Source organism: Anopheles bellator, chromosome X, assembly GCF_943735745.2.
Source record: "Anopheles bellator chromosome X, idAnoBellAS_SP24_06.2, whole genome shotgun sequence".
Lineage (NCBI taxonomy): Eukaryota > Metazoa > Arthropoda > Insecta > Diptera > Culicidae > Anopheles > Anopheles bellator.
Window position 1 is genome coordinate 2,876,718 of NC_071287.1, and position 10,849 is coordinate 2,887,566.

The window sequence follows — 10,849 nt, forward strand, 5'->3', positions numbered from 1 at the left end:
CAAGAGAAAGAGGAGAGGAGAGGAGAGAGGAACTGTGCAGCTCCACAGGTAAATGGGATATTTGAATATTATTGGTTGGCACCGCATTATTTATTTGAATCAGAGGAAAATCCAATTGCGATCAAATTAGAGAATGAAGATGTTGATGAACAGGACGACAGTCAACAAGATCCTCTAGAATTGATTTGCCAGAATCAAGAAGATGCCTCTGTGACAACGAACACGTGTATTAATGATTCGGCTTCAGAAGCGATTCGAAACGAACGGTCACATCATTCTAAAATACACAAACAGCCCGAATACCAACACTGCCCGCATTGCCCTGAAAAATTTGTATTCACATCAACATTAAGGGCTCACATACGCGTTCATACTGGTGAAAAGCCGTTTCTGTGTGAAATATGCGGCCATACGTTCAGGATTTCAGCTTCCCTGACGCAACATCAGAAAATCCACCAAAAGGAAAAGTCGTTTCTGTGTGAAATATGCGGCCATACTTTCAGGTTTCCATGTGGTTTGGCAAACCATAAAAAAATCCACGAAAACGTCGAATAGCTTCAGTGTACGGATTGCCATTAAAAGTTTGTACATGCGTCAACGTTAGAGGATCCCATTTGCATTCATACCGAAGAAAAGCCGTTTGTGTGTTAAATCTGTAAGAAAGTTTTCCATTCATCGTCCACACTATCAAATCATTCAAAAAATCACAACAAGGACTAACATCATAAGTTCGTCGAAGTTTGTTTTTCTAAAAATTCGTATTCGTATTCATTCCGTTGAGAAGCCTTTTATGTGAGAAAGCGCTCCATTCATTATCCATCTTATTCTTATTCTTATTTATTCATCTTATTTGAAAATTCACAAAAAGGACCAATAGCGTTTGTTTGAATCAGTACTATAAAAGATAATTATTGCTCGCAAAACATTGTCCTTGATGGAACATAGAAAACGGGGTATAACAACGAAAACGTTGCCACAAGAGGAAAATTAATTAAATTAAATTCAACTGTTGAGTGCACGTTGAAACTTATATAGAGACATTACCTCGTATTTACTCTTTTGTCTTACGTCGAAGTCGCATGTTTGATTTTTTTTATACATCCTCTTGATTCATCCGTTGCTTTTTAAGTAATAATAAAAACATATTGCGTTGCTTTTTTGGGAATAATAAAAACATGAACTTGAAATCTGTTGAAAATTGCGTACCATAAATGTAGTCATTCCGGCAACACTGCCAGTCGGCAGCACTGCCTATAGTTAGGTTCGCGCTCTTTTGCATCTATTTCTCCTATCTTTCTACGAACGTCAGTCGCTTTCAAACTCTCACTAGGGGGCTACACGAAGCGTGAAAACTAGCGTAAATTTAATTTGTAATGTCAAAACGTTTACGCTTCGTGTGGCAGCAAAAATATAAAAATGACATGTCAAACGTGTTTACGTTCTGTTTTTGGTCCGGCAAAATAGAAATAGAAGAGAAATCAATTGATTTCTGAATATTTTTTTCTGTTCTTTTTTCGATTTTGTTGCTATACCAGTAAATAAGAACTTAAATTATCCTCTGTTTTTAAGCAAAGTGTATGCAAAAAATGTTTACGCTCAGGTTTACGCCTCGCGCGAGCCGTAAACGTTTTGACAGCGCCGCAGCAGTTTGGCATTAATCGTTAATGTCAAAATCATTACGTTACGCTTGATGTAGCCCCACAGTCAACGATTACTGTGGCGCTACACGAAGCGTGAAAACTGGCGTAAAATTAATTATTAATGTCAAACTGTTTACGCTTCGTGTGGCAGCAAAAATATAAAAACTAAATGTGAAACGTGTTTACGTTCGTGTTTTTGATCCGAGAAAATAGAAATAGAAGAGAAATAAATTGATTTCTGAATATTATTTTCTGTTGTTTTTTTATTTTGTTGCTATATCGGCAAATAAGAACTTAAATTATCCTTTGTTTGTAACCATGCGTATGCAAAAAGTATTTACGCTCAGGGTTTACGCATCGGCCGAGCCGTAAACGTTTTGACAGAAGCGTAGCAGTTTGCCATTAATCGTTAATGTCAAAAATATTACGTTACGCATCGTCTGTCGCCACAGTTACAGACAGAATAAAACCACCATTGATTCCAACCACGCGCAACCTGCCTACTTTTTAATTTTCAACAAAATCGATATTAATATGTAGAACTAGCTGTTCCCGGTGCGTGTCGCACCGCTTTCTTTCATCCTCATTTCTCGATTAGGAGCATTTCAGAGGGCTTCCTGGTGGCATATCCGATCAGTTCTGTTCCGACCCTTCTCATTTCCCGTTACCGCTCTGTTTCACCCGATCGGGCTTCCCACGATGTATCCGATCGGTTTTCCTTCTCGCTTCTCGTCGGAAACATGCCAAAACTTGCACCAGCTGTTTTTGGCCTAAATTGCTTGAAAACTATCCCAGTTTTGCTGAAAATCACCCATATTTTGTATGGAATCTCTTCTTTGCAAAGTGGGGAGGGGTTTCAGACATTGACCATATTTACGCTTTCCAAAAACTCCCCCCTTACAGAATTCGGTTCCATTTGTTCGAAAACAACCCGAATTATACGTTGATCGAAGTTGAGGTATTTTATCGTTTTACCCCCACTGATAGAGCAGTCGGTAATGCTGTCGTAACGGTACTGTCACGCAGCTGACCTGGGTTCGAATCCCGGGACCGGTTGTCACGCAGCCGGTCATGGTTTCGATTTTCGATACCGGTGTGACGGGGGGGTTGGCGCGGGATCCACAAACCCGTCCTGTTACAGAGAGCAATCAGCAGAGATTAACACATTGTCTCTGGTGCAAGCTAAGACCGCTCAGCGGTTGTTGCCTAAATAATAGTAATTTTGGGTCCGTATTCCGAAAGTATTCATGGTGTTATACAATTTTACTCTAATTATGGTGTATCTGGCACATTGTTATCGGCCAATGAAGCCTCTGGCTGCCCAGGTAATTTGGTCATTGAGTTGTTCATCAAAGCGCTCGGCCAGTCGCGAGAGCACCGCGCCGAAATTGTTAAGGACCTTCACCAGCATCCATTATGGCATCCAAGCGTTGATGGCGGTGGGTGTGGATGATGTCACACTAAGCCGCTAGGCAGGCACACAGAAAGATGAACCAAACACGATAACAGAGGTGAAGTAAACTTTAAGTTACAATAATTAACAATTTTTTATAAATTTTGTAAATGTTTTTCCTGTATAATGTTAAATTTTTGAATACACACAACTTTAGTTTTCGAGCAACGGGAATTCCACTCGTTTATAAAACGATTATCATTAAATTATTTTATTTTACAAATAACGCTGCGCTATCGGCATCGACTGACACGACACGGGGCTGTAGTTTGAGAAATTTAACAAGAAATTTTCAATTAGCTTGTTTAACAAATTTAGTGGCGTTCTTTTGGCATATTTTCTGTTGGTGCTTCCTCTAAGTATTCTGGAGTTGTCTATCTTCGGCGAGTGCAGCTACTTGTTACAGAACAGTATTAATCGCCCCTTAAACGTATGCAAGCAAGGAATACCTCATCACACTCGCAGTATTTACCACTACGACCAGCGCTAGCGTAGACCGATTCTTTCAACGACCTCAGACATACCACAGGGAAGAATTTGGCATCATCTTAAATCATCACTGAATTTGGCCAACACAACGGTTGTTTCAGTGACTTAAAAATAGACAGTTAGCTCACAGTGTGAACGTGAATTCACCGACGATTTTCTGTGCCGTTGCCTGTGGGTTCACGTTTAAACCTACCGCAAAGTGTGAGACAGCGTGTGTTCCAGATCGTGGAACAAACAATCTTATATCTGGTGCTAGGTTGTTGTACTACTTTTCTATAAGGGTTTCCACCACAGCACACGATGACGTGATTGATGGACTCATGTCAGTTCATACCCTTTTGTACGCTACTAACTTCGTTCGGGAGAACCTTTTATTCATAGTCAATTAAACTGAGCATAATAATGTTTCCATTAGTACCAATGCATCTCACATGATGGCTGGTCCGTAGCTCATCTGTCATAATAATAAATAAATATTCTCACATAAACGATCTTGATACCGGCCATGCACTTCATAACTCATAGGGAAACATCCCGGCCATAATCCTTGATGAAAGGCATACCATTTAAAATAGCTTAATCAATTACCATGCGTAATAAATTAACGAATCGACAACGAGCGTTTTCGAAGTGCTGGTTGGGCGATGTTTTCGACAAAATCATGACCATGGTGCACGTCCAGCGAGAATTGTGGTTCATGTGTAGCTTATGTAAATGCGAGATTTGTTTTCGTATTCTGCCACCGTGGAAAATGGGCCTATTTATAGAATTCACTTGGTTCGGAATGACAATAATAATCCAGTGGGCGAAGTATTGCTGAGCATGCGTCTATGTGTAGTATACCGTTTGTGTAGACCCTGCAATATAGACTTAGTACACGCTGTGAATATCTGGGTCAACACGAAGTAGTTTAGTTATCCTTGTCCTTATACGTATAAGTAGAGTTGAAATCCTTGAAACTTAAACTAATTGCGAAAACTGTAGCGAACACAGCCTGGAAACGTTAGCAGGCCTCGGAATTCGCTGGAAAACGGCCATCGGTTTCCATATTTTAAAGGCAAAATGAAACCCAAATATGGTTTGGGTAAATCATAACATTTCAGTGCACCTTATTTTACTTAAGCTCACGTCGAAACGCTTTGAAAGAGTTTAGCAGGAGTTTCTGGCTTGGAATAAAATTAAAATAATGCTTATATGAAAACGGAACGGATACTAAGTAACGATCCCGATCCAATAAATAACTACGAAGGTCAAACTGGCCAACGTTTGACGCGCGGTTCGCGGGAGTTCTGTTTTCGGTGCTGACGATCGAAATAGGATATGGAATCATGCGTGCGTCCAGAGAAGGAAGCACCGGAATCGAATCGTTAACTAACGCAAACAGGAGTAGCTCCAGTGTGTCAGGAGCGCAATAAGTCGAAAAACACGTACCCCTGACCCACGGGTATGACGTCACACATTTTTTTCTCCATTTTAGCACAACAATCATGCTCATTGGCCCTCTATTTACCACATGTCCAAGCCCGTACGTAAGGCAAGGAGAGCACAACTCTGAGTCTGACTCTGAATCCCCCTTGTGGGTGCCACGTGTATTCAGCATTAGTTCACTTGTCTTGATACATAAATAAATACTATTTTTGCGTATTCCACATACACAATTTTTTACTAACAAAACAACTAGTTTCATACATTATAACCAGGGCCCACGGTCCGTTCCGCTAAGATTGAGAAAAGAAAACGTTTAGTACACTCACATCGTACACTCCAATCATGATTCACTAGCGATGCATTCGAAAACACCGTGTTTGTTTGTCATTTTTTTCCGTCCACTGTCGAAATAATTTAGTTATTTTTAGAAATTAACCAGCCACGGAACGACAATAATTTAGTGGTGAAACGGCCACGTTTTGGGTATGGGTGAATAAATACCATGTTAAACCGTCTACATACAGACCGTTGAGGCGTGAGACGAATCTCTAGAATATACTATAAAATGCGCAAACCGCCACTGAACGGTATTAGACTAGAACACGTAAGTGACCATTTTGTAGCCGGTTTTAGTAACACACACCATGAAACGCTGTTTGAAAAAATTAACGCATCAACGGCAACGAAAAGTGAAACAGTGTAGTTCCCTGGAAGGTAAAGGATGACAAAGAGGACCCCTCAATCCGGTCAACAATCGCTGCCGGTTTTAGGTGGGTTTTCTCGTTCCGCTTAGAATTTCTTTCTTTACGCCCAGTTCAGTAGTTTTTAGTACATTATGCATTATGCACTGCTATTACTTTTATATGGGAGTGCTGCATGCACACGAGTGTTCGTTCTACCTACCGCAATGGTTTATTTGTATTCGGATGCATTATTTACAGTGAAGGATTGCGACTCGCAGCTTGCTTTCTAGGTTGATTTATTTCAATTTTCTAGCACATTTGATTTGTTTGCGGATTTCACTGGTACAAGACGGTACTGTACTGTATACATACAAATATATATTTTCTTCTGTCGTTAAGATAGTGAATAGCACAATTTGAATTAGTTGTACAGAGGAACAAAATGAAGCGCATCGCAAAACCGTCTCGATCAATGAAGGTATTAGAACATTCGGTTCGGTCAGTCAAATCGTAAGCGCCGTGCCAAGTGGCGCGATGCGCAACCTTTACACACTACACGGAAAGCTACTGCACCGGTGTTGTACCGGATATATAACGGTAAGCTCAATTATTTAAATAACAATTAATTGTATACATGTAAGCTAAAGAGTGTAGCCCGTAGTAAAGAGGATCTTTTTTTTCCAACTGCACCTGCTCGCGCGTTGCACTTGTGGGGCCTGTGGTGTATATACGAATGGGGGTTTATCAGCCCGCGCTACTAGAATGGCTTATGTTTTCTAAAAATAATGCCAAAAACAAGTCAAACAATGCTCAAGGATGGAAGCAAAATTCAGAAAATCGGAACACGCTCCAACAGGATCTCTGTGTGACTGTGTGACTCTTTGCACGAGACATGGAGAAAGCGAGAGACAGAGTGAGGAAAAGAGATAGGAGAAAATGGGAAAGAGAGAGAGAGAGAGAGAGAAAGAGAGAGCTGTAGTTATGTATGTCTACGTGTGTTTGCGTGTGAGTATGTGCGTCCGTTTGTGTTGCATAGTCTGCATGGGATAGTTTCATCTTGGCACTGTACCTTAATCGAAAAACGAGCTCGGACAGCAGCACATTAATTTTCTAACATTTTAAGTAAACAATACCTTTTTTGCATCTGATACTGGTAGTTCGTGCCGGCACGGTACTCCGTCCCGATCGGAACCTGCGCTGTGCACGTGCGATAAAACTTCATAAAATACTTTTGATTTGAAACATGCCAAACAGGCGACAGGAGACTGGTGAGGGGAGTATCGTAAATAGTGGTTCGATCGGGCATTCGCTGACTAACTGTAGCTGCTCGGTGTTGTCTCTGGTGTTTAGCGCACCCAGCGTTAGCTCTACTTTCAGTTGGAGAAAAACGGCACAGAAAACGGCTAAAACCTTGCACCCGAAAGGCAGCACACTACTTAGGCTTTGTTAATTGGTGTTCGCGCTGTATATTAGTATTCACAAAATCTAATTTTAAACTGTTTTTGTGGGTGTTTTTTTTTTTCGTTTTGCTGTGCGTGAGAAGCGAAAATCTAGTTGGCGTCGTACGCTGCGCTTCCACTTTAGTGCATCGTCGTTGAGTAAAGCGGCTTCGTCTCCGGCTCGTACTCGACTTCCTGCGGAAACACTACCTGGCTCGGTTTGTCCTTCAGATAGAGTCCGTAGCGCGATGGGTATCTGGGGCGAAGGATGTGGATGACCAAACGATCAGAGTTAGTTGGTTCGGACTGTTGTTCATTCGACCTGGCTACTGGTGGACACCTATTCTCAACCCCTCCCGCCGTATTACCTGCGATCGATTTCCCTCATCCGCTCCAGGTGGTCTGCCCAGGCCTTCTCGGCGTCTGCCAGTCTGCTCACGCTTGCTGCAACGAGAGTTACAACCAAATGCCGAATTGGACCAGCCGATACCCGTGTAAGCCCCGATGGGGTGTAAGATTTGGTTTCTGTGCAGCGTTTTTTTGAGGATCTCTCTGGATATCTGGTTAGCTACTTACGTGCTCTTTGCGAGCGGTGATAGTGATGGTCGTAGATTGGTCGAGGTGAATAGCCGTATGTTTCCCGGTGGACCGGCAAGTAGTGATATCCAGGTGAGTTGATACGGCCGACCGCAGTATCCGGCTCGTCGAATAGCAGGATCGGTCGCCGGTAGGCTGGAGTGTCGTGTGCACGAATATCATCGGATCCTTGACGAAAGACATGTATCAGATCGCAGCCCTGGTAGTGCGTTCATCCTACAGTTGAGGGGGCTGGGCGCTGGTTCACTACTCACCTTTCAAGGATCTGATGTATGATTGCCAAAATTTCGCCTTCTTGTTGGGCGTCTCGTTCATGCCAATCATAGCAAGGTGATTCTTGAACATTTTGACTGTGTCCCTGTCACTGTTTGTTGGCTGCAAAGTTGCGAAACGAGAAAATTCACATCTGAGGGACTGTTGAACACTCGAGTACGAGTTGGCTGGATCCTATGGAGTAACGAAACCGGCTTGACGGTCGTGGATGGACCACGACTAGTCAGACCTAACACCTTGCTCACCCGGGAGAAATCAGTGCACACTTGGACTAAAACTCTTCTTGGTACAAATCAAACTTCAAAAACCTCCAATCAAACCTGCACGTTTTGAAACAAGGCGGTGTTCTAAGGGCGAATTACGGACTGGTTGTATGATGAATGGGGTTTATATATAGTGGGGCCCTGTTATTTTTCTTGATAACGAAAATGACAAAGCTGCTACCAGCACTAGTAACACTACTAGACTATATCTGCATTACTACAACCTTTCGTAGCTTGTTGCAGAATGAGTTCGACCATCAACTCAGTAACCCGTAAGCTATTCAAGATGGAAGAGTCCACCATATGTGCGCACGAAAAGGATCATTTTCCCTTCCGCTGCTTCGGTACAATGAGAACACTTAATCCGTCGTCATCGTCTATTACGCCGTGAAATTTTGCAACCTAAGGCAACAAGTGACTGCCGGGCCTGTGCACTAATAACCGGACCATAAATGGTCTGCACTCCCTTCGCTAAAAGCCATCTCCAATCAACGGCAAGGCAAATGTTTATATAAACCAACACACACACACACACCCGGGCACACATATACACATGTACACGAACATTTCCAAAGCGGCTTAGTGTGCTCCTATAACGCGCAGTGCATAAAATTGAGAGCAATTCAGATCGGTGGTAGATCTATTTTTATACGCTTTGTCCAGGTCTTTTTGCCTGGCCTTTAGACTTGGTCGGCGGTGCGACAGATTAATTGCGTGCCAGATATTCCTATCCCGACCAGCAATCGACAACAGTTCTAGTGGCCAAACGATTAAAAACGATGGCGTTAATCTGGTGCGCACTCTGTTGCTGTTGCTAATTTGTTTCTATTTGGATAAACTCTCTAACCAACTATCCAAATTAACCAGGCAACCAAATTCGCTAACCAAGCAATTCATGTGACATGTGGCTTTTCCTGTCATAACGAGTAATCCCAATTATAACGAGGTACGTAAGAAGGTTGGAGCATCGCCTAAGCTGCATGTTGCCTTGGGCAGTTGGCAGATAGATTAACAGGTGGAGTTGATAGTAGATTGGCTTATTGTACAGTTCACTACGTCATAGTATGTTGGACGCAGTCTGTTGAACACGGGCGATCAGTGGAACATGCTGCCAAGGACCTGATAAGAGTGCAGCGTAATGGTTCAGCGAAGGGGCGACGACGGTTTACAGTAATCTGGCTAATCGGGCACAAGTTGAAAGCTTTTCCAACTATGAAAAGATGTCACGCAAAATATGTTAAAACTCACATAATTAATAAAAACCCAGGCGTATCGGAAACAGAGGTGATAGAACTCGGAACTCGGACCACTACGTTTCTTCTGACACCTGACACAGCTTAGGTGTTGGTTGCTTTTACTTTCACTGGAAATACTGTGTGGTACGACACAAAGCTCAACACTCTACTACTCTGGTCAAGAATCACCTCTGTTCACTAAATGAATCGGCAGCAGTGTGTCGGGATGTTGCGCCCTGCTTGAAGCGGTTCTATCGAAATACTGATCTGGCTCGGTTTTCGCCACAGCGAAGAAACGTGTCTTCGTCCTATTCTGCGCCATTTTTCTTACACCCGCACCGGTAGCACTCTCCCTCGACCAGGTATATAAGCGCGTTGCGGTAGTGCGAAGCGACCGACGCTATGGAAAATTATTACTGTAAAAAGAGAGGTCGAACCGCGAGAGCGTGGGATTCATCTGTTTACCCTAGCAGGACTTGGGGATAGGTGAATCAAAACGCACCAAGGCCGTCGGGCAACTTTTACTGTTTTCAGCTGTCTCATACGCCTCATCGTCACGACGATGGAATTCCTCAAATTCAAAATTTGAAGGCGAGAGTACACGTCTTCACACCGCGGACAAGGTCTTCCCCTCGTGTGAAGGGAAACTGTTTTATGCAATCGTTTGAACGCGTGTGGGCAAAAGGGAGTGATGCATAAGTCGGTTCTGTGAACCATTCCGATTTGGATGCTATACCTACCACCTACGCATATACACTACGTCAGAATTGCAATTATTGCGCTGGCTAGCAAGTAAGTTTTAAGAAAAAGGATATTTGCTGGTGTACGGATGTAGAATGATGTCCGATGGTTAGAATGCAGTACTGACAGTCTACACACAGATAAGCGATCGGGGATCGCGGACCGTGCGGTCAAGGTCAAACTAGTCGTTGCTGGACGTCCTCGCAAACAGATTCACGCGCAGGGAGGACCTCCTAACTCGCTCGGGGAGTCCGCAACAACATAAATAAGTGGATCACTGCCCGAATTAACTGTCAAGGATTCATGCTCTGGTATGCATTAGCCCTGGAAGCCCTGGTGAGCATTAGCGTTAACTGCAGCGAATCAACTCCTCTCTGAATATAAGGAAAGTCGAGATTCAAGCTTGACACTGATTTTATTCATGTTATATTGGTATTGGTTGGTATGATATGTAGGTTGTTATACACTAAGTCCCCTTATATACACGTAGCCCTCTTGGCTTTAATGATCCTAGCCTAGTTCTTCCTTAGAGATCGTCCCTAGGATTGTCACCATTCGTTTGAATGAATGAATGAATGTTTCTGGATGCTTGCCTCTTGTTATGATTT

The 10,849-nt window shown here is 42.9% G+C and overlaps 1 protein-coding gene across 1 annotated transcript; it reads right to left on the reverse strand.

The window, feature by feature from the left end:
* Positions 1-7,135: 7,135 nt before the first annotated feature.
* Positions 7,136-9,749, reverse strand: LOC131213884 (uncharacterized). The gene is made up of 5 exons (XM_058208093.1): positions 9,514-9,749; positions 7,984-8,104; positions 7,709-7,897; positions 7,501-7,576; positions 7,136-7,388 (listed from the first exon to the last, which is right to left on the reverse strand). Exons 2-5 carry the CDS (start codon positions 8,072-8,074, stop codon positions 7,274-7,276), a joined length of 471 nt encoding a protein of 156 aa, XP_058064076.1. The 5' UTR covers positions 8,075-8,104; positions 9,514-9,749; the 3' UTR covers positions 7,136-7,273.
* Positions 9,750-10,849: the final 1,100 nt, after the last annotated feature.

Coding starts and splice junctions, on each gene's coding strand:
- LOC131213884 (XM_058208093.1), bottom strand. CDS start 8,074: ATGTTCAAGAATCACCTTGCTATGATTGGCATGAACGAGACGCCCAAC. Junction 7,898..7,983: donor ATACATCAGATCCTTGAAAG/GTGAGTAGTGAA, acceptor TCTTTCGTCAAG/GATCCGATGATATTCGTGCA. Junction 7,577..7,708: donor TCACCGCTCGCAAAGAGCAC/GTAAGTAGCTAA, acceptor CTCTCGTTGCAG/CAAGCGTGAGCAGACTGGCA.